We start from the raw sequence: 24,424 nt of genomic DNA, 5'->3' as shown, positions 1-24,424 counted from the left end.
GAGGCAATCTCAGAGTTCAGTAGCTTTATGGCACTTTGGAAGAAGCTGCTTAACTGTCTACCCATTGTTGTCTTTACAGGTGCCAAAGGAGCTGATTGCAGATTCAGAACCCCCCAGATGATTTGCTGTGTCCAGCTCTACAGGAGACAACAGCTCCAGCTTCCAGCTCTTCAGCTCCTGCTCTGCGCAGCCTTTTCTTTTACTCACAACACCTGAACACTTTTGATGTTAAATTATGACATTGGGTTCTTATCAACAGATTCTATCATTATAATAACTCTTACAACATATTAAGTCAAACAAAACTACTTTTACATTTGTAACCTTTTAATATTGATGTTTTCATGAATGCAACACAAGAGTTTAAACTATTGCTTCTGTATTAGGAATACTTTGTTATAATATTAATCAGACTAATTATACATATAATAAAATCACATTTTTCATTCATCATCAGTTTTATATGTTAATTGTAAATAGTGTGATCTAAACTTAACAATATATTAGAGATAACAGCTGTAAATGAAAATATTAAGATGGTATTTAGGTAGATTAACATATATTTATATATAGTGCATATATGTTAGAATGTAAAAAATCAAAAGTTAATATTATATACTGTTTTATTTTGACATTTCTTTAAGAGAAAAATGTGACATTGACTTAGAAGTTACTCTATTGTGAAAAAGAATTATCTGAATACTGAATAGTTTTGAAGCTCTGTACGAGGTGTCATTTATTGCGACCTCTGAGAAGGTCTTGTGTGGCTTTCATTGTATAGAATGCAAAAGTACATTCAATCAGCTCTGAGACCTCAGAGTTTGCAAGGTCACCATAAAAACCACCTAGTGGGATTCATAATTACTCTTCAAACTTCAGGCTCTGTTATACAGTATATGGGTACTGGGTGTATGGCTCCTTATTTATCTTAAAGTATAAGGTAGAAAGTAAAAATATTCCTGCACACACAGAAATAAAATGCATAATTACTTCAACATTTCATGTGAAACATGTTGGAAGTATTTTCACTTTTTAACTTATACTATACTGATGTCAAGAGTTCAGCTTTAATGTTTCATGTTTTATCTGTGGTATACGATTAGTTAAGACAGGGAGTGCTCATATATATAGAATTTATTACAATGTGAACCATAAACCATACCTTTTTTTAAATGGACCTACAACACAAATATGGACAATATTAAAAACTCAAAGTAAACAGAAGGAGAGAAGGCCTTTCCACGCCAGTCCACCCCAACAGCGCAGTGAGGATGCTTCCCAGGTCTCTGCAGCTCTCTGGCACCAGGTGGGGCATCTGATCTACAGTGTGACTCTGGGAGGAAAATGTGTAATAAATACTTCAGGTGATGAAAAATAAAAAGTGAGCGATACAGATTCTTTAAAAAATCGAATATTGTGGAGAAGTTAATTCTAAAAGTGAATCTTTGATATATTTTAGATTCATTATAGAAACTGAAGCATTTCAAACCCTTTTTGTTTTCATCTTGATGATTACGGTTTACAGCTCATGGAAATAAAAACTCCAGTATCTCAAAACGCATAAACATTTTAGAATAGCCTAAATACATTTCCATCTTGTGACCAATATAAAAAGTACCTCTCTCTCTCACGTGTCCTATTCCAGACAATAATCTCACACCGCCTTGCTGACAGCATCAACGTTAATCAATATAGCGGTGGGGAATTAATTAATGTGATTGCAGCCATGACTATGTGAGTTATTTTAATATTTTCCTGTGTCTTACCTTGCCTGTGAGCTGGTAACAAGACGGCTGCAGGTTCCAACCTTCACCGTACAGCACCGGGGAGTAACATATAGCATTAGCTCCTTAGCTTGAGCTAACTCGGTTACGTGGAGCTAGGTGGGAGTGGTTTCAGCAACACGTCACCTCAGCTCCACCCAAAGTGACGTGCAGTAACGTGCCAAGATGGCACTGGCCAGCTCCGCCCAATTCGGGTTTAAAACTGCTCTTCAGAAACTAATGGGTGACGTCATGGATACTACGTCCATTTTTATATACAGTCTATTGAAATATCATAGTGGTTCTAGTGTTTAAGATTTACTGTTCACTTCCAGACAGGTAAAACAGCCCTTGACAAGGCCAGAGATAACAACCACAAAGATGTGGCACTTCTCCTGGCTAGAGCTCCTCAGGTTGGTTTATAAAGAATTTAGATTATGTAAGTTCATATTCTTGTATTAAATGCTTTCAACCAAAACATTACGGTGTACAGTGTCAGAATTGGATTTGTATACATTTGATCTTTCTTTACCCTGAGCATAACTATCACAATCATAGTTTTGTAATTGTCTTCAGATACATCGCTTCATGCGAGGAAGAACAACAAAGAAACGAAAAGAAAGACTGACAACTGATTGCAGGACACAGATCGTCACAAAAGTAGAAATTCAACCAAACAAAGTAAGAAATAGAAACAATCACTCTTTACAGCATGTGGAAGTAAGATGATTGGTCTCATGAGCTAATTCTAATATAATTCTAATTTAATTCTAGCATTTGATATCATTGATTCATGACTGCAGGTTGCAATTTGCATTTGAATTTTAAGTTATTTTGTACCTCTTGTCTGTGTGTCCTGAGTAGGACAGCAATTATGTGGTAGAGGAAAGCCCCAGCAATGAACAAATGGAGAGCAGAACAGCAGTTAAGGTGGGTCCTCACCAGCAGCAGAAGCGGCAGCAGCATTACCACGAGACCCCAGCCACCATCAGCAGCCCCTACAGCTACCACAAGGGGAGTAGAGTCAAGAAACAGGTAGGTCTACAACAGAGGACTGTCATGCTCAGCTAGTCCACAATGGATGTTTTCATGTGACATTCATAAATGGCTGTTATGGTGCTATTCACTCATAAAGAGAGCACTCAGTTACTATAGTTCAGGGAATCCTGAATTCACTTTTGCAACAGCTGATAGGCTCTCCGCTTTTAAGTTATTGCTTCAACATCAGTGGCTCATTGAAAGACCAGCTGCTTGGCTACTAGCTGTATAACATCTGATCATATTATAGGTTATACTCCGGAGCCATTATATCTATATCATATTTATAAATGAATCACTTTTTTATTGCCTATTTGTGAATGGGATGGAGCTGCCGGAACAATAAAGTTTTATGAGAATCACATCAACGTCGGGTGAGAACACAGTCAACGTCCGAAAGGCCTTTAAACCACTGCAAGACTAACATCTAACTAACATCACTGCAAAGCATGTGAAATAAATTGTGGTTTTGTGCTTTAGTTGGCTCAAGTTAGATAACATTAGCTTGCTGGCTAATGCCGACCACTTGCTAACGTTCTCCAGTATAAAATAGTATAGTTGTATGGCTTGCCACATTACTTCACCAGCTAACGCAATACATATTACTATTCTGTGTCTGGTATTAGAATCAGAATCAGAATCAGAAAGAACTTTATTGCCAAGTAGTGTTTTACACATACGAGGAATTTGCTGTGGTGATAAGGTGCTACACGTAGACAAACATACAGTCGACATAAATAAATGTAGAAATATATAAATATGGGATAGAAGAACAACGTTGCAGATATATATATATGTGCGTTATTCTGGGTCTGTGCCGTGCAGAAGTAACGTAACGGAAGAGAATATTGTGTAAATATAAATATATTAACTGACAACATAAAAATATACAACAACAAAGATCAACAATCAACAACAAATACGTGCGACAAGCCAGGTCTGTGCCCGACACGAGATGAAACGGTATTTACATTTGCAGAAACATTTGTATCTTTTGCGAGGGGGGAGTGTCAGTGGGGGACCCGGGCCTTGTTAATGAGGCTAGCTGCAGACGGAAAGAAGCTGTTTTTGTGGCGAGAGGTTTGAGTCCTGATGGACCGCAGCCTCCTGCCAGAGGGGAGAGTCTGAAACAGTTTGTGTCCGGGGTGGGAGGAGTCAGCTGCACTCTTTCCTGCAGGCCTCAGAGTCCTCGAGGGGTACAAGTCCAGAAGAGAAGGAAGATTGCAGCCAATCACCTTGTCTGTAGAGCGAATGATACGCTGCAGCCTGCCCTTGTCCCTGGCAGTGGCAACAGCATACCAGATGGTGATGGAGGAGGTGAGGATGGACTCAATGATGACGGTGTAGAAGTGCACCATCATTGTCTTTGGCAGGCTGAACTTCTTCAGCTGCCGCAGCTGAGGAAGTACATCCTCTGCTGGGCCTTCTTGGTGAGGGAGGTGATGTTCAGCTCCCACTTGAGGTCCTGGGAGATGATGGAGCCCAGGAAACGGAAGGAGTCCACAGTGGTGACTGGGGAGTCACACAGGATGATGGGGGAGGGTGTGGCTGGGCTCTTTCTAAAATCCACGACCATCTCCACTGTCTTCTAAGTGTTGAGCTCCAGACTGTTCTGGCTGCACCAGATCACCAGATGGTCGATCTCCCACCTGTAGGCGGACTCATCCCCACCTGAGATGAGCCCAGGTGCTGGAGGATGTAGTGAAGGGCCATGTTTACTGCATCATCTACAGACCTGTTGGCTCTGTAGGCGAACTGCAGGGGGTCCAGGAGTGGGTCTGTAATTGATTTTTATGTGGGACAACACAAGGTGTTCAAAGGACTTCATAACCACAGAGGTCAGGGCGACGGGTCTGTAGTCGTTTAGTTCAGTGGTCCTTGGTTTCTTGGGGACAGGGATGATAGTGGAGGCTTTGAAGCAGGCTGGCACATGGCATGTCTCCAGTGAGGTGTTAAAAATGTCTGTGAACACCGGAGACAGCTGATCAGTACAGTGCTTCAGGGTGGATGGGGAGACAGAGTCCGGCCCAGCTGCTTTGCAGGGTTTCTGCCTCCTGAAAAGACCGTTGACTTCCCTCTCTGTGATGGAGAGAGGAGGGGAGGGGGTGGAGCTGGCCAGCTCTGAGGAGGGGTGGGAAGAAGTGGTGGACTGAGACTGAAGCTGAGTGGAGGAGTCACAGGGGATGGTGTCCGATTGACTCTCAAAGCGGCAGTAGAACTGGTTCAGCTCATTTGCCAGGCGAGAATCGTTTATGGAGGGGAGGACTTTGGGTTTATAGTTTGTGATTTGTCTGAACACCCTCCAGAGAGAAGTGGCGTCGTTTGCAGAGAACTGGTTCTTCAGTCTCTCTGCATACAGTCATTTAGCTTCTCGCACCTCCCTGCTAAACCTGTACTTTAACGCCCTGCACCTGGCCCTGTCACCACTCCTCAAATGTCAAAGTGTTGATTTTAGCCTGCAAGATAGGATGTAACGGTACAAAGCAAATGTGTAATGGTTTGTTTATACTAGCCAATATTGATGCAAGCCAGCTACATTGACATGGATCGGGTGTTGTTTGCGTTGTAACATTAAGTTGACGTTTACCGATACTCGGGTACACAGCTTCTTCTGCAGTCTCAGTTGCCGTAACTAACATGAACCACATAATAAAGTTTTAAAAATATAAATTACAGTAAAGTAACTTACTGGATGGAATATACATCATCAGTGACATCATACATCAGCAAATGTGTTGATGATGTGGTGATCCGAAAAAGTTCCTTATCTATCATGTAGGAACAGTACTACCAGTGCCTCACGTGCTGCAGTAAGGCTATTGACTCATTTCCGTTTCCGGGGCTTGTGTGTTAGTAGCATGTTTTGCTGCTCTACCAAAATACCAGTTAAATGTGTTAGATTCACCTTTACAACGTAGTAGGAAACTCAATAAAACAGGACATTCAATGGTAAGTGTATATAATCATCAATAATCCCTACAGCTCCTACCACCATGTTTTATTAGATCTTAGTGCTGCATTTGAGACCACTGACCATCATACCCTATTACAAAGACTGGAACATTTCATTGGCATTAAACAGTAGGTTACGTTGTAACCATCCTTCTCTCTCTCCACCGTTACATATTCCATATTTATATGATCCCCTGAGGTCAGGTACATGGAAACCTCTCTAAGACACACTGGCTTGCCCGGCCATGCCCCATAGTTGACCTATAAAGCACCTGCGCCGGTGTGAAATCACTGATAGTTTGATCACTGATAGTTCGGAACCGTCTCCGAGCGGCCTGCAGTTGGAGAGATAGTCTCTCCACTCAGAGAACCAACGTAACCATCCGTTCTCTATCGTGTCGAGACCATCCCTCCTCCGTTACATATTCCATATGTACGGGGGAACACCCCGTGAGGAGACTGTGCTACCCAAGCCCATATAGTGAAACAAACAAACTATTTACAAATATACACTATTTACACGCCAAGCCTAAGAAGCAGAGGGTCCGCAAGATGCAAGACTGCCCCAAGGAATGCATGTAGGCCAATCAAGTCAGCCCACAAGGCGCAAAGCTGACCCCAGAGACGACAACCAGTGTAATGACCACGCAGCCGAGGCTTTTTGTCATTCATAGAGGAGATGCGCCCAGCACTCACTCGCTGCCACATTCAGACAGTAGAATCTGGTGAAAGTGGACTGAGAAGACCATGTGGCTGCTTCACATATGGCCGCAAGGGAGGCTCCTCGCCACAAGGCCCATGAGGTAGCAATGCCACAGGTTGAGTGTGCTCGCACCCCGACAGGACAGGCACCCCCGAAAACACTTACGCCTGCTGAATAGCGTCCACAACCCAGTGGGACAGCCTCGATTTTGACCTGTTAGGCCTGTTCTGGTGCCTGGACTCAAAGCAAATGAAGAGCTGGTCCGTCTTCCTGAGGGCCCGAGTGCGCCAGACATATTCACCCAGTGCTCTGACCGGCAAGGCAAGGCAAGTTTTTTGTATAGCACATTTCAACAAGGCGATTCAAAGTGCTTTTCATTAAACATAAAAGCAACATAAGGAAATTTAATAAATACACATTAAAATATAATTTTGGTGAAATAGAAAAAAAAAATTTATAATAATAAACAGGGTAAAACAGGACAGTAAAAGTTACAGTGAAGTGTACAATCAGGCTTAAAAGAGTTAAACGAAAACTAAAAACAGGCTGAGGGGTTGAGCAAATAACTGAGTTACAATTTTTTGTAACTCTTTTGAAAAGACAGAGAAGTAGACTTAATCTGATCTCTCTAGCTAGTCTGTACTTGGGTCCATAGCAATCTTTGGGTCCACTGAAACTTTGATCCAGTTATACTCTGGACCCACCTGCATGTTTACAGGTGGACAGAGGGTCCTGCAAATCTCAGGCACGAGATTTAAGACCACTTCCTTCACTCCGTTCAATCTCACTGTCATTATTTTTTCACTCAATTACCTACTCATTTCTCACCGGGTAAATATTTAATTAAAAGCAATGGTAAAAAGAAAAGTCTTAAGTCTTAATTTAAAAGAACTGACAGTTTCAGCAGACCTGCAGTTATCTGGGAGTTTATTCCAGATATATGGAGCATAATAACTGAACGCTGCTTCTCCTTGTTTAGTTTTGACTCTGGGGACAGAAAGCAGACCTGTCCCAGAGACCTGAGAGGTCTGGGTGGTTCATAACGAATCAGAAATGTATTTTGGCCCTAAACCATTTGGTGCTCTATAAACTAACAGCAGGATTTTGAAGTCAATTCTTTTACATACAGCAAGCCAATGTAAAGACCTCAGAACTGGAGTGATGTGATCCACTTTTCTAGTCTTAGTGAGGACTCAAGCAGCTGCGTTCTGAATCAGCTGCAGCTGTCTGATGGATTTCTTAGGGAGCCCTGTAAAGACACCGTTACAGTAGTCGTGTCGACTGAAGATAAATGCATGGATAAGTTTTTCCAGGTCTTGCTGAGACATAAGTCCTTTAATCCTTGATATATTCTTCAGGTGATAGTAGGCTGACTTTGTAATTGTCTTAATGTGGCCCCTTAGTTTCAGTTCTGAGTCCATGACTTCACCAAGATTTCTGGTTTGATTTGTGGTTCTTAACATTACAGATTGAAGTCACTGACTTTCAAACGTTCTTCCTTGGATCCAAAAACAATAACTTCAGTTTTATCCATGTTTAATTGAAGAAAATTCTGGCACATCCAATCGTTGACCTGCTCAATACAGTTACTCACCGCTTGTATGGGATCATAGTCCCCTGGTGATATCGTTATGTAAATCTGTGTGTCATCTGCATAATTATGGTAACATATTTTGTTGTTTTTCATAATCTGAGCCTAGTGGAAGCATGTAAATGTTAATTCAATTCAATTCAATTTTATTTATATAGCGCCAAATCACAACAACAGTTATCTCACAGCGCTTTTCATAAAAGAGCAGGTCTAGACCGTGCTCTATGATGTTATTTACAGAAGCCCAACAATTCCCACCAAGTGCAAGCATTAGGCGACAGAGGCAAGGAAAAACTTCCTTTTAAGAGGCAGAAACCTCGAGCAGAACCATGGCTCAGGGTGGGTGAGAGAGAGAGAGAGTGAGAGAGAGATGCCTCGACCGGTTGGGGTGTGTGTGAGAGAGAGAGAGAGAGAGAGAGAGAGAGGAGGCAGCCAACACAATATACACACAGAGGTACAGACAGTAAAGGTGATGTTGCTATAGACTAAATGAAAAATGGTACAGATATTTATAGTAATGTTAATGGTAACAGTCGTAATGTTAATGATTATATTCACATTAGGACTTGTAACAATAGTCGTTGCAGCAGAGGGTGTCGAGCAGGAACACGGGGGCAGCAGGTGACCCGCAGCCACAGATCCAGACTCCACAGCTCCAGAGCCAGAAACACCTGCAGGGAGTGATAGGAGGAGAGAGGAGAGGGACGAGAAAGCACAAGACTACCAGAAAGGGGAGAAGGTGTGTTAGTAACATGCAATAATGGGATGAGGTTGCATACAGAGGGAGAGAAAGTAGAGGAGAGAGGAGCTCAGTGCATCCTAGGAAATCCCCCGGCAGTCTAGGCCTATAGCAGCATAACTAAGGGATGGTTGAGGACTCACCTGAGCCAGCCCTAACTATAAGCTTTATCAAAGAGGAAAGTCTTAAGCCTACTCTTCAATGTGGAGATGGTGTCTGCCTCCTGAACCCAAACTGGAACCTGGTTCCACAGTAGAGGAGCTTGATAGCTGAACGCTCTGGCTCCAAGTCTACTTTTGGAGACTCTAGGAACCACAAGTAACAAACAAAAGAGGCCCTAGAATGGAGCCTTGGGGAACTCCACGTCATTTTTGTTAGCTTTTGTGTAATTACCTATAGACACAAAGTAGTCCCTGTCCTTTAAGTAGGATTCAAACCAGTTTAGTACTGTGCCAGAAAGTCCAACCCAGTTTTCAAGTCTTTCTAATAATATGTTGTGGTCAACCGTGTCGAATGCAGCCACTGACAGTGAATGGATGTCATTGAATACCTTAACAAGAGCTGTCTCAGTGCTGTGGTTTGGTCGAAATCCTGATTGGAAGACATCAAAACAGTTATTTAGTGCCAAGAAAGCACAAAGCTGTTGAAACAGCTTTTTCAATGATTTTACTTAAAAATGGGAGATTTGATATTGGCCTATAATTGCTCATTAGGGATCTGTCTAGATTGCTCTTTTTTAAGAGTGGCTTAATGACTGCAGTTTTCAGGGCCTGTGGGAAAAAACCTGAGAGAAGAGACATGTTGACAATTTGTAGTAGATCTGCAATGATATGCATGATTCTTTCTGCCAAGTCAGTATTTTGGTGTTCTTACTGCACATGCTTCTTACATCATTTACAGCAGAGTCACCCACAATCAGAGTTTGAGGCCCAGTTGTTAGATTTCCCTGCAGCCTTTCTGATTTACTCTCAGTCCTTACCCTTCTGTGTGAGGATAGGATATTATCCAGGTCATCAGACGGAGATCCAGGGTCCTGCAATAGTGGTGAAAATCTGTTCTGCTGTTGCACACTCGGTTGTTGGGGAGGTTTGTTGCTAACTCTCCCTTTCGCAGCTGTCCACGGCTGTCCTACTAAGAACAGGGGTTGAAGAGGCGCTCTGCCTGCATGATAATGCATCACAAATCTCAGGGAGCTGGGTTCTACCTCCCACTTCCCAAGGAAATGATTTACTCTTAGGCTTTGCACCAAGACCGTTCCAGGGAGGACTCCCACTTTCAGATTTATTACCCAGTACACAGGCCTCCTGCTTCTTGGTAGTGTTGTTGGTGCTAATTAGCCGTGTGTTAGCAAGCTCTTGTCCACTGTTTTGGGTCCACAGTAAAGTAGTGTCATTCCCACATAGTCCATTCACTTCCACATTCACTTCTAACCTGTGGATCTTGGTGACCGTAGCTCAACCGACTGGGTCAGATGGAATTCAGACCAAAGCTTAGGCAGGAAAGCTAGATTGGGGTGAAGGACTACGCCTGACCCATCAGGCAGGAACCTGCAGCACTGGTCGTGAACCGACAGTGCATGGAGCTCACCTATCCTTCTGGCTGAGGTTATAGCCAAGAGGAATACAGTTTTGAGGGAGAGCCATTTCAGATCAGCAGACCCAAGAGGCTCAAAGGGGGATTGCTGAAGTGCCCTGAGGACCACTTCCAAATCCCAAAGAGGGACTGATGGTCTGGTCTTACAAACCGCCAGCCTCTGAGAGCCTCTGAGAGCCTCGGAGAAACCAGGAAATAAGGGAACATTCCTGCTCTTTCAGTGTGGAATCACCAACGCAAACTGCCTTAATCGCCGCCACAATCCCTCGCAGGGTCATGGCCGACTTCCCTGCCTCCAGCGATAGGACAGAATGATAGGTGTCCTTTAATGTAGTGTAGCAGTGGTCCAGTATGTTAGTGTTCCTGGTGAGACACTTAATATGCTGTCTGTACTTTGGAAGTTCATGGCTGAGGTTTGCTCTGTTGAAGTCCCCGAGAACAATGAGCAGGGAGTCTGGGTGGTTTTTCTCCATGTTGGTTATCTGGTCACCCAGGTGTAGTAACGCCTCACTAACACAGGCCTGAGGTGGAATGTAAACAGCGGCCAGAACTAACGAGGAAAACCCGCGGTGAATAAAAAGATTTACAGTTTATGAATAATGTCTCTAAGTGAGGGCTGCATGATTTCTTCAGCACTGTGACATCTGTGCACCAACCTTCATTTATGTAGAGATAGAGTCCTCCTCCCCTTGTTTTTCGCGTGAGCTCCGTTAAGCAATCTGCCCGGAAGAGATTAAATCCCATCAGGAAAAGTGCGCTATCCGGGATGTGCGTGGTGAGCGAGGATTCGGTGAAACAGAGGGCGGCAGATCTTTTGGTCATGGAACTGCCAGTCTGCTGTCAACAAAACTGAATTTATCACTACTTATGCTAACGCATTATCTCTTGGGCTACTGGCACTCACTGAGGCTTGGATAAAACCAGAAAACATCGCTACCTCCGCTGCGCTGTCCAACAATTACTTTTTCACTGGGCTCTTAATTTCCAACAAATGGAAATTTGCACACCTGCTACCCCCGAATCAATATGACTCCTTCGGATATCATGCTGTCTTGGTGTCCGCTCTGGTAAATGTCTCTGTGATTGTCATCTACTGTCCACCGGGACAAGTGGGTAACTTTGTGGACGAGCTAGACACAACGCTGTCTTCAATTCCAGATCATGACTGTCCGTTACTTGTCCTTGGTGACATGAACATTCACTTGGACAAATCAAACTCAACAGACTTCCTGTCTCTGATTCAGTCCTCTAACTCGGGTTCTCAGCCCCTTGACCCACAAAGCTGGCAAGGTGCTTGACCTTGTTCTTGTCTGAAACTGTCCCACCGAGTGCCTAACTGTCACTCCTCTACACATGTCTGACCACTTTTTCATTCAGTTCACGGTATGCCTACAGGAACAGCCCATTGTTCCAGCACCGTTGATCTCACACCGCCGCAATCTCCAGAACCTGTCTCCCACTCACTTTGCCTCAGTGGTAGGGGGTGGCTGTGGCTCAGGAGGTAGAGCGGGTTGGCCAATCCCTGGCTCCCCCAGGCTGCATGTCATGTCCTTGGGCAAGATACTGTTCCGCCAGTGTATGAATGTGTGTGAATGTTAGTTTCTGTTTGAGCACTTAAACTCAGTGAATGAATGTGTGTGAATGGTGAATGCAGATGTAGTGTAAAAGCGCTTTGAGTGGTCGAAAAGACTAGAAAGGCACTATACAAATACGGAGCATTTACATTTACATTGGTAGCATCTGCTCTACCTTCCTTCAACACATTTTCCTCACTCAAGGTCAATGATTCCACACAATCTCTTTGCTCTACTCTGTGCTCGTGCCTGAATAGCCTGTGCCCTCTATCCACCAAGCCTGCCCGCCCAAACAGTCCCACCCATGGCTAACTGATACCATCTGTGGGCTCCGTACTGACCCTGCTGACCTTAAGGGCTACCAACTGCTCCTATCCTCCTTCTCAACAAGCATCAGTGCTGCCAAAACTGCGTTCAATAAGCAGTGCCACTGACTCAAGAAAATTATTTTCCACTTGCTACTAAATCCTCCTCCACCCACAAACTTGTCTGCTGATACCTTTGCTGCCTTCTTCACAGGCAAAGTGGTGGCTATAACTAGCCTATTCTCTAAATCTGTCAAATCCTCTCACGGAGAATGAAGTATCAGAACTCCTGACCCATAGCTGTCCCACTACATGCCCACTGGACCCGATTCTTACGAATTTCCTCCAAGCCATATCTCCTACTGTGGTCCTGGCAATCACTCATGTGATAAATACTTCTCTGGCTTCAGCCCTCACTCGACCCAACTCAAATCGAGAACTATTGGCCAGTTTCTCTTCTACCATTTTTATCCAAAACTATCAAATAGGCAGTCTTCAAACAGGTCTCAGAATTCCTCTCACGGAATGACCTCCTAGATCCATATCAGTCTGGTTTTAAGAGTGCCCACTCTACTGAAACGGCTCTTCTGTCTGTAACAGAAGCCCTAAGGTCAGCTAAAGCTGCAGCCCAATCCTCGGTTCTTATCCTGCTTGACCTATCAGCTGCCTTTGACCCAGTCAATCACATGATCCTCCTATCTCAGGTAAAGCACTCCTGTGGTCGAATCCTACCTCTCGGGGCGTTCCTACAATGTTTTGTGGCAAGGACAATTATCCTCCTCCCACTGCCTCTCCACAGGGGTACCCCAAGGCTCAGTGCTAGGGCCCCTTCTCATCTCAATTTACACCACCTCACTGGGGCTGATCATTTGCTCGCACGGCTTCTCTTACCACTGCTACACAGACGATACGCAACTCTATCTATCCTTCCTGCCAGACGACCCCACTGTCTCAGCGCGACTCACAGACTGTCTCTCGGACATATCTGCATGGATGAAGGCTTGCCACCTTCAACTAAACCTCTCTAAGACTGTACTCTTGGTCATTCCAGCAAAGCAATCTACAAATTGGCTCCTCAACCATCACTCCAACCAGGGTGGTGTCATGATTGATGACCAGTTGTCCTTTTCAGACCATGTTGCTGCTGTCTCTCGGTTGTGCCGCTTTGCTCTATACACCATCAGAAAAATCAGGCCCTACCTTACTCAATATCCCACCCAGCTTCTGGTACAGGCCATGGTTACCTCTCGCCTTGACTATTGCAATGCCCTCCTCCAGCTTATGTGGTGAAACCCCTACAAATGGTTCAGAACGTAGCAGCGCGTCTGGTTTTTGATCAACCCATGTCACTCCATTGCTGTGTGACACCCACTGGCTACCCATGGCCTCCAGAATCAGATTCAAGTCACTAATGCTTGCATACAGAGTGACTACAGGGTCCTTCTACGTTCCTCCAATGAACGCCGCCTGTGGTGTCTGTGACACCACGATGGTGGAACTAGCTACCACATGCCATCAGAGCAGAGGCGTCCCTCTCTAACTTCAAGAAGCTCTTGAAACCTCATCTCTTCCGAGAACTCTCCCCTCTTGTAACACCTCTAACTCCTAACATTTAACATGCACTTCCTGTGCTCTTCTTCTTCTATCCCTTACAATTATCTTGTATTGATTGCACTTTTTGTTAACTCTAACTTCCTTCCCTAGGTATTTACCCCATTGATGCGATATGTGCCATTAGCACTTACTTGTATTTATTGCTGCTTTTATTAATATGTATTGTCAGTTGTAGATCTCGTGCTTTATTTTATGCTGTGTTAATGATTGTATGTTGTTCCTCAAATGTAAGTCGCTTTGGATAAAAGCGTCTGCAAAATGAGTAAATATAAATGTAAAATGTAATGTATGCTTCATTGCACTGTGTACATACTCCTGCATCCTTTGCACTCTGCTCACTGCACTGTTTGTCAATATGTCAATATTGTTTTTGTTCATAGTGTTTATTTGTGTTGTCTACACTGAAGTCTGTGTCTGATTTTATTTTATTTTTATTATTTTATTATTTTATTGTGATTTTGTATTTCTGTAATAGTAAGCACATCGTGAGCAATGTACAATCCTGAGTCAAATTCCTCGTATGTGTACACATACCTGGCAATAAAGCTGATTCTGGTTCTGATTCTGAGCTCTAAATTCATCATGAAGTCACAAAGTAACGGAGGACTCCTATGCTAATTTCAGTCCCTCCCAAATCGATTATCTTGTTGATAGTGCTGCAGGCTCGCTGCGAATGACACTGGACTCTGTAGCCCCTCTAAAAAAGAAAATTATAAAACAAAGACAGTTAGCTCCATGGTATAATACTGAAACACACAAATTTGCGGAAACTTGAGAGGAATTGGCGTTCCACCAAAGTGGAAAATTTAATTTTATAGTCTTAAGATAGTCTTAAAACTTATAGGAAATATTGACACCTGCTGAACAACCTCAATTGATGACACACTGCAACAAAATAAATCTACTCTTTTTGGTAATTATGTCAAACACCAAGGATACATCTTTAGATTATATGTAGAAACAAAATGTTCATTTTCATGACAGAAAGTTCCAAAATCGTTACAAAATTGCTTGACTCAGGTTTTCACTGAGATTAATTTGAGAATTGTAAATGTAAAGCCAGAAATTGTGGTGTGATATAAGTCAGAATTCTCAGATTAAATAAAAACAATTGAGATTTATGCAAGAAGAGACGTTATGTCATAGTTGCCACCCACAGGAGACCAATCTGGAAATTAAAAACACAGTAAATAACGACATATGTACTTAATCGTACAATTCCAAGAATAAAGTCAGAAATTCTGAGAATAAAGTGAGTATAGTAAGAAAAGAGTCAGAAATGGATGTTTACATCAGAATGTATTTTTGTCATGTTTTGCACCCCAGAGAGAGACTAATCTTTACCACATAAATTTGAGAAACACTTTGTTATGGTCCAGTGCATACAGTATGTGCCCTAATTAAGGAAAGGTTTGATCATACAGCAGTTTTGTTTCTTATCTCAAGCAGGCAGCAGTGAGTCATGAATTGAAGAGTTGGTGTATGTCCCTAGTGAAAGATATGGACGTCCACTTCCCAGCCAAACCCCAGTATTACAAACTCCTCCCCTCACCGTCTATGGAGCAGTCTGTGGCAGACACTGACCTGGAATCACTCCCCCTGTTGGTTTCTGGAGACAGCAGCACTTCACTGGCTACCTACGTCAACATCCTGCCATCTAAATCAACCCACAGTCTGGGAGGGCCAGATCAGGAGCAGATGGGAAGTGGGACATACTTTGAAATAAAACTGGACAGGTCACCAGGTATGTCTTCTACAAAGCAGTCAGTATAGACCAGGGTTGCAAACTACTACCTGGGCAACTGTGGCCCACTGCCCACAGTGAAGTTTTAAAAATAAACTAGAATATGGCTTGAGTTTATTTCTAATAAATTGCACTGTATGTACATTACATATCCTAGTTTAAGCATTAGGTGTCACTGTCATCCTGAACAACTACTAGCAAGCCCTCTCACTGCAATTCTTAATTTGGCCTACAATGATGGATTACTAGTCAATAAAAACATTTACCTCAGTTGATTAGACATGGTGGAACCGAAAATATGGAAGATAGTGAGTGAATTTGGCCTGTGACTTATTATATTTTTCTGTATATGCCCCAGAATCAAAAACATTTGGCCACCTCTGATCTATACCATTTTAAAGGGACATTCAGCAATGATTTATAGATGCTATCACTGCAACCACTGGCGGACTGACCACTGGGAGCACCGGGAGTTTTCCCTGTGGCCTGAGAGCCATTTTGGCTTACCATTAATTGTGAACTTGATCAGTGGCAGCAAAAATACAGCAAGTTATAAAACAATATAACAAGCAGGAGAATTTGCACAGCAGGTGCGTCTCAAGGGCTTTTCAGACAGCAACTCTCCACCTACGTACTTGCTTGGATCCATGGGGTTGCACTGCGCTACTCATGTGAACAGTTGGAATTATTGACAGATAGATTTGTTTATTTTTGTGCTGTTTGCTTTATGGACACCAGTGACATTGTTACAACATTGTTATCATTTGAGGTTTTTCTGTATAGTAGTGCTTTTTTTTTTTGCATTACACTTATTTTGATTGTTGTAGCTTATGTTCAAGCTCACTGAAGATGTGTGTGAAGTTTTTTGATCCTTTTTTGTGTCTACTTGTTGGTCAGTCCCAAATGTTTGCATTTTGTAATGTGAATAACTTTCTGCCCAGATGAACATGCTGGCCAAATCTATACCTACTTACACCCATTACATCAACAAACTCAACACAGACAGTCTCTAAAATTAGCTGTCTGGTGGTTTGTTTGAACAGGGTGGCCTGGGATGGAGTTTTCCCTAGCATTCTGAGCATTTTACCACAGCACTAACGCCAGAAAAAAACTGTTGCTATGCTTTCGTGTCATTTGGGGCACACGGTTTATGTCCTCTGTGTCACACACACACACACACACACACACACACACACACATACACACACAGCCAGAGAGAGACTCTGCTGTCCAGAATATGATTTATTTAACTGACAGTTTAGATTAGTCTCAGTGAGATATTATTGAGTTTGTATTTTTCTGCTCTAGAAACAAATATACATCAACACTATTTAAATTATCATTTAAAATGATAATTAAAAAAAAACAATGAAAAAGAACCTATAAGAACATTGATAAAGAACAGCTGGTTAGAGGCTTCACCACTGAGAACATCCCAGTTTACATCCCTTCACTATAAGTCTGAGTGTAATGTGGAAAACTACAACCTGTATTCTGTAAATATCATTATGGTAATTGTCTAAAATCATGTGAAAATGCTTTGTTTTTAGTCAAACAACTTTTGCTTATGGGAGGATCCCCAAACCACTTGACCACCGCAACCACAGCCTTTTGTTCTGTGCTGTGTATATTTTCCTTTGCTTTGCTTTTTTGTCCTTGCCAATCAAATTCCTAAACTCATGTAAACCTAAGATCTGTTAATGTTAGAGCCTCATTAACTGATTTTTTCCTTCTCTAAACCCACACTGCTCCTTTCAGATGACTATAAGAACACAGTTCTGTTTCCTCTGCCTGCCAACCACACCTCATGCCTCCTGCTAGGCTCTGTTGACCCTCTCCGGCAGCCCCCAGGAGTGCAGGACAGCTTGATAGCAGCAGTGGTGCCACAGTGTGGGGAGGGCTTCTCAAGCAGCAGCAGCCAGCCCAGCATCCACAACCACAGAACCACACTGTTCCGACATCGGGAACACATCTACGACAGACAATGCAAGAAACAGTTTGGAGAGCTGAAGAGTGCCTGCAGGCATGCAGAGATACACTCTGAGGGCACTAGAACACTGGAGTTCTTTATCAACCATCGCACTAAGCCCACATTCACCCAGGAGAGGAACAATCTGCATGCTATGGCGGTGAGTGTAATAATGGGTGAGATGAATCGGCCACCACAGCAAGCAGTGACAGGCTTGGACTGGACCTGTCAATCAAGCAAACATGCTCCAAAATGTGCTTTTCTTTAAGCCATAGAAGATAATTCCTTTCTGGCCATCATTTCCATCATTTTCATAAGTAAAGTTGTACTTACAAAATTAATAGCTGGAGACATCTCTAAAAACAAAGTAAAGATGCAGTCAGACAATGAGAACTTATTATTCAAACTGTCTGTTGTAAACGTCCATCACAGTTTACAGACCCACCTTCTGCTTCAGCTATGACCCACTGTACCTGGTATAGTTGATCTCTGAATAAAGTGGTGTAGATAATCTGGGGAAAGTTTTGATGTGTTTACAATCTGTCTGATCATTTTTCCAGACTTTGTCGTAGTGATTTCAGCAATTAACTTTGTGAATGCAATTTTTGTAACTGATGGAAAGGCTGGCCAGAACTATGATAGACAGAAATACGAGAAGAAGAATACGAAAGGAATAGTTCAACATTTTGGGAAGACATTTTTCTCATTTTCTGTGAGAGTGAGATGAGTAGATCAATATCAATCTCATTTCTGTGTGTTAAGTGTGTTAACAAGTAGAGGCTTACACACTTAAAGTAATGCTAAGCTAAGCTAATTACCTCCAGGTTCTGTTACATAAGTTTTTCAACTTTGGGGAGAAACAGTTTCCCGCATGCTCCCAGTCTTTATGCTAACCTCACAAAAATGCACAAAAAAATCTGAATTCAAGCTGATCCTAAAACTTTAAGTCTGTTGTTGCCTTCCTGTCAGGTGACTCAGCGTTACTTTGAGACTGTGTCGACTCAGTTGGAGCTTTGGTACGAGAGGAAGATTGTAGAGGTGGAGCAGCAGACGGAGCTCAGAGCCCAGCAGGACACGAAGGAGCTGCTGCAGCGAATAAAAACACTGGAGGAGGAACTTCAGAGGCTGAAGACCAATGAAAATGCAGAAAGCTGATGCACCCTGTGACATTGACTAATGTTGGAGGGAGACAGCAGACAGCAAAAACACAAAATGAAAGTCAAAGTCTTAATGTAAAGACAACCTAATAAACAAATAAAAATGACAAACAGATGTTATATGTACTATGTAATATACATGTTATTTGTAAATGTATTTTAGTAATGTTATGACCTGTCTCAGACGACCACAACAAAAGGGAGACACCGTGGGAGCATTTAAGAAAATATGTTTATTTAACCCAAAATAATCCAAATTAAGAATTGTGTCAAAGTAAAATTATTAAAGTATGTGGTATGAACATCAGTGGTTTCAGTTGTGTCAGGACAGGATGATGGATGCATGTGTGTGAGGGTGTTGTAATGTGCAAGAAGCAAGGTAAATGTAAAACCACAGGTGGACCCTTTGGAGAGCCAGGGAGGTCTATCACCTCAGCCCAGCCTCAGTTCTTCAAGTGCAAGGGGGAGGGATTCAAACCCATGCTCTACTGGGTGAGCTTATTGATAACCCATAACTGGTCATTAAATAGCTTAAATAGATTATTTGTTCACCACTGGACAGAGAATTTTGTTACGTCTGCCATAAAATTTGGCAGATGCTGATGTCACTAATTCTAATAGTTAAAAAAAAGATTTTTCTTATTGAATTTATTGTTCCATAAGACGTCGCCTTTAATCAACAACAAATAAAATGGCATTTTATTCAGATTACTGGCAAGTTTATACTTTGTTTAGTGTAGCTGTGTTGCATATGTTAAATGGGGCAAGAGTTATTTAGTGACAGTTAACTGTATCTGAAGTAATAATATAATAGTAATAATAAGAATAATAATAGTTTAGTCATACATCACTACATTGTATGAACCCAGACTCATTTAAAGATTTCAGGGCTAAGCCCCAGATCTTCATGAACCCTAGACTCAGATAAACTGGAACTTTTTGGATTTTAAAATACAGCTGCATGCTTGCCTGAATTGTGTGTCAAAAGAAGAAAAAGAAGAGGTTCAGCTGAACTGCAGCTTAACAGCATGTAAACCGGATGTATGTTGAAGTTACCTTTTCAGGTTGGTTTGGCGCCACTTGTGGTTACTGGTGGAAAGCACTGCCGAACAGCAAGTGTGCTAATACTACGGATCACAGAATTCTGGGAACAGCAAAACAACTATTTTCGTTTTAATTAAGAAATAAGTCAGGCAACCATTTCAAAAATAAATCCATCATTCTGTGAGCAACCGTGATCTGACGATATGACTCGAACAGCAGGGCACAGTGAAAGGAGGTGGATACCTCTCTGACGAGTTGGAGGTGCGCAAGCAGTTGAGGTCTGGTGTCAACAAACAGAGGGACTAGACAGTCCCAGCCTAGTTGCGCAGCTGTTAGTCAGGCCATGGGTAGAGCTCCTGATGAAGCAGCCATTGGTTGTGTAAGCCAATGATCCTGGTGTGACATCTGGCATTTGGCCTCAGCAACCACAGCCGAAGCTCCTGAAGGGAAAATCAAATCAATGCTCCATTGACTCTGTCAGAGCGCGATGGAAACCTAATTAAAGGCCCTCCAGGCACAGCTGGTCATTTTATGCTGCCAAGCACCAGAGCTCTCAAGCCAGTAATATGTACTATTGCTTTACTCTGTGCACTGGGGGTGGGGGTGGGGGGGGTCCCCTCTCTGACCAGGATAGTGTCAGCATTCAGTATGTTAAAAACACATGCCTATGTCATTGTTAAATTGTTTGCTTATGTACCATACAAAAGTCTACAGAATTAATTAACAATGCTCTGACAGTATTGAGACATTTACAATAGGTATATAAAAATAAATATTTAACTTTGAGGGAAAAATTTTAAAATATTCCCATGTGAATGGCACAATGTGACTTTTAAGCAGTATAAAGTAAACTGAAAGTGACATTGTTTTGGTTATTTTCAACTGGAGATTTTATTATCCACTATTTCTTTTTAAAGCAGCACACATTAATGTTTCCATTAACAATGGATGAAAATGGATCAAATGGCTATGTGTAATGTTAATGATGGATTAGAACCTCACTTTTCAACTCGTATTTTAATACAGGAACTAACACTAACTAAAATAGAGTAGTTGTAAGTAACTTTTTGGAGGTAATTAACTTGAGTATTTCCATTTTCTGCTACTTTATACTTCTACTAATATTTTACTTCACTATGTTTATTTGATAACTTTGGTTACTGTTCACTTTACAAATTCAAATTAATAATACAAAATATAATCAACTAGTAAACTATATCATGTTTAAGATAAGGGGGGAAATTCAATAGCAGTATAAAGTAGGTAATGTTAGCCCCGCCTTTACCAACTGCATAATTTTAGTGATATTCATGCATCAATAATCACAATTCAGTGATATGGTATACATTATTTCGAAATGGGCCAGTCTGCATTTTGACTACTTTTACTTTTGGTACTTTAAGTACATGCGATGCTGACACTTCTGTGCTTTTACTTAAGTAGAATATGGAATGCTATGCTTTTTCTTCCATCACTTCTAAAAACATTTTAAAGCTGCATCAATTTCAAGTTAAAATTTTTTGGCTACTTATTGTTCACTATGGCAAACAGAAAATCCTAGGTTTCGAAGTTTGGTTGGAGGACTTAAATAACATAAACAATTATTATAAGGTCTTAATTCAGAAAGATTTGGATTGGAAGTTTTTGAGTCATTTTATAGCTGCAGTAATTGAGCTGAACAAGCTGTAAAAGCTGGACAATTTGCATTCATCCAGAGTCATGTTTGTCTACCTGCCTATTTTCACTTCTCACTTTCTTTGGTCTCCACCAACTCCAGAGAACGGCAGACAAAATATCTGGCTCTTCTATGTTGCAGGTAGTGAACTGTGGGTTTATCAGAACTTTTTCACTGAAAACAGCTGCCTGCTGCTGCTGGAAACCAGACTTAAACCAGAGTGACATTAAACCAAAATGTAAAGAACTAAAATACAATATGCTAACAAGCTCAAAAGCGTGGAAGTGTGGAAGATGGCACGAGCTATCAAACCACATTATCCACATTTGATAGGTGAAATAGTTCTAATAGTTATTTGAACCTAAATGTTAAAGCCTTACTGCAGGCTCAGTTACATCTTTATGTTCAGGACACCAGAAGCAGGGCCTATGTAAAAGACCATCCATAAACAAATATCACCGCTCTCTGTCAGAAAGGGTGATATTGATGGCACTGGTTGGAGTTGGCACTGCTGGCATGGGAGAAAGGGGGGTGGTGGGGGGCACTGTCCCGTCGGGAGGCGATCGATGCTCACATCCTGTGAACCCTGCATGTAACACGGGAGAGCACTACCAACACACAGGCAGCCACAGCACACAGACACAGAGAGACAAAGACAGAGGAGAGCAGAGGGATGTGGACTGGGGTTTGGGACCAGCACAAGAAGATCACCAAACACCTCCATGGGGTAGCTATACAGACACAGTCAATTCCTAGGATGCATTTATAAACATGAAGTACATCAAGACGCAAAGAGGGAAGCCATACCAGTGATATGTAAGTGCTGCTGAAATTGTTGATACATTGAGTCATTTGGTGTAACATCATGCTTCCAAAAGTGTGCAACACATCGTTCCAGGAATGACTAATGGAAAATAGTTTTCTCAGATGGCCTAAATATAAACTGTAAATGTCATACTTATATATTATATATTTTGTATTGTAAAAAGAAAGTAATGGTTACGACTGAATTTTTGACCTCCAACAGAAAACCATACTCAATTGGTGTATTTCATTGGATCTTTATAAAAGGGAAAATACACCTTAAAATAGAATTTGCTTGTTATTTCTATGGTATCCCGCAGGTCAAATTTATTTTGTGTTTGAATGCCTCTGTATCATAGGTTGTCTGGTGAATGACAATGAGGTGGTCAGGGTAATATTTGGAAAGAGGATCACTCTAATGACTCCAATGACATGATTTTATTACCAATGTTTCAATCCCATGTTGAAAGATTCATGTCTCTGAACCCCAAACTGTTGTGATTATGTCATACAGAGATGACTTCTGAAGCTGCACCATGGACTGACTAATGTAAGAATTGCTAGAGCTCTATGAGAGCAGCTTTTGTGATTTAGTGTTGTACAGTAGAAGTCATACATTCAATGTAACTCATTTGATTGAATATATAAAACAAAAGTCCAAAAACTTAACCAGTGTTTCACTTTCTGTCTTCAATCTTCATTTCATTGGGCAATATTTGTTTTTTAATTGCATTTTATTTCAAAACACTGTACATCTAAATTCTGTTTTAGGGTGGGATTCCCCATTTATAGGCAATTCATATGTAATTGTACTTACAGTTTTTTGTAAATAAGTGGCATCCCAAAACCAAACCACAGTATGGCTTCTCTCTTCTTCACTTTGGTATGTTCTGGCAGTTGCTTGGGAGAGGGATAGGTTTTTACAGTTATCTCCTTCAGTAAGTCAGTATGACTACACCTGACAACACATGCTGACGTCACACCCGAGTTGACAGTGTTCCAGTTAACAAGTCAGAAAACCTCGCTCAGCCATTGCTTACAACTAGCCAGGTTAGCTATTGATACCCTGGCTGATAAAAAAAAAACGCATTGTGCGGTATTTACTCATACTAAACACTGTAGCAACAGATGTTGGACAACACTTTGTGCACGAACATTTCTATGAGTCATAGCATCCTGCTGCCAAAAATACACAAGAGCATCAAATGTGGATTAATCCATAGTCCCCAGCAAATGCACCATTTCCTCATTTCAGTTATATTTGCTAAATTATAGAGGATAGCTGTCTAAAGACATCTCCATTTAACATTTAAAGATTTACGTCTTCAGTAGCAGCCAATGGGCTTGAGTTTGAGAGCCACAGACATGGTAGGGAGGTCAGAAAGTATTGAGAGATGGACTAACACATTGTTGGTTTGGGTCATTTCATAAAAATATACTATAACACCAGCTTTATTTCTAAAGGGATAACTGGATTTTATTTGCATAAAGTTGGCCACCGATTCTATCAGTTATGATAACACCAGTTACTGAGATCCTGAGATTTTGGAACACCCGCAGCATTGCCAAAAATAGGTGAAACAAACACAAAGTGTGACATACAGAGAGGTTGTAAACAAACCTCCATGTAACCTGCATGTAGTAAAATTACTACTCAAACTATCTGTTGTAAACATCCACAACAGCTTTCAACCAAACTTTCTGGCACTTATGCGTAGTCCTGTGAAATTAGGTATTAAGTTAAATTTAAGTGACACTACTGCTGCACCCACTTTTGGTTTTACCTCCAAAGGACGCGGTAGCCAATCTGAACTAAATCTAAATCTAAACTGTCACCTTGTTTGCAACCTGTGTGATCATCTGACTGCTTGGGTTTCTTGGCTCATTGGATGTTTTTTTTAGTATTATTGCTGTGTCATCTCAGAAATCACTTTAGTGAGTACAGTTATAAGCCATTGAGCTAATGGCCAAGGCTCTTACAATAAAGTTGGATAAAGTAAGAAATAAAGTTGTAATAAACTGTAGCTGTCCTTTACAGTGTCATAGCGAAAAAACCTACCTAATATGTAGTCCAGCTTCATGAGAATAATGTGTTGTGTTTGCATGCTGTGTCTGCACAGTTTGAGGACATGAGGCACTGAAGTGGTGAGAAGCTGAAC

General features: G+C 41.7%; 1 protein-coding gene across 1 annotated transcript in view; it reads left to right on the top strand.

Annotated features, from left to right (window-relative positions):
* Positions 1–18,947, top strand: part of LOC119910013 (ankyrin repeat domain-containing protein 6-like) — a 39,109-nt gene extending 20,162 nt beyond the window's left edge. Inside the window, exons 6-11 of the mRNA XM_038728350.1 lie at positions 2,099–2,176; positions 2,340–2,444; positions 2,628–2,798; positions 15,322–15,616; positions 17,375–17,745; positions 18,555–18,947. Of these exons, the coding sequence (XP_038584278.1) occupies positions 2,099–2,176; positions 2,340–2,444; positions 2,628–2,798; positions 15,322–15,616; positions 17,375–17,745; positions 18,555–18,740 (1,206 nt within the window). The 3' untranslated portion in view covers positions 18,741–18,947. The remainder of the gene's footprint in view (positions 1–2,098; positions 2,177–2,339; positions 2,445–2,627; positions 2,799–15,321; positions 15,617–17,374; positions 17,746–18,554) is intronic.
* The last annotated feature ends 5,477 nt before the right edge of the window (positions 18,948–24,424 follow it).

Source organism: Micropterus salmoides, unplaced genomic scaffold (assembly GCF_014851395.1).
Source record: "Micropterus salmoides isolate LMB-PRFRI ecotype aquatic unplaced genomic scaffold, ASM1485139v1 Ms_hic_scaffold_19, whole genome shotgun sequence".
NCBI lineage: Eukaryota > Metazoa > Chordata > Actinopteri > Centrarchiformes > Centrarchidae > Micropterus > Micropterus salmoides.
Note: the sequence above shows the minus strand (reverse complement) of the source record. Positions and strands in the feature narration are given on the sequence as shown.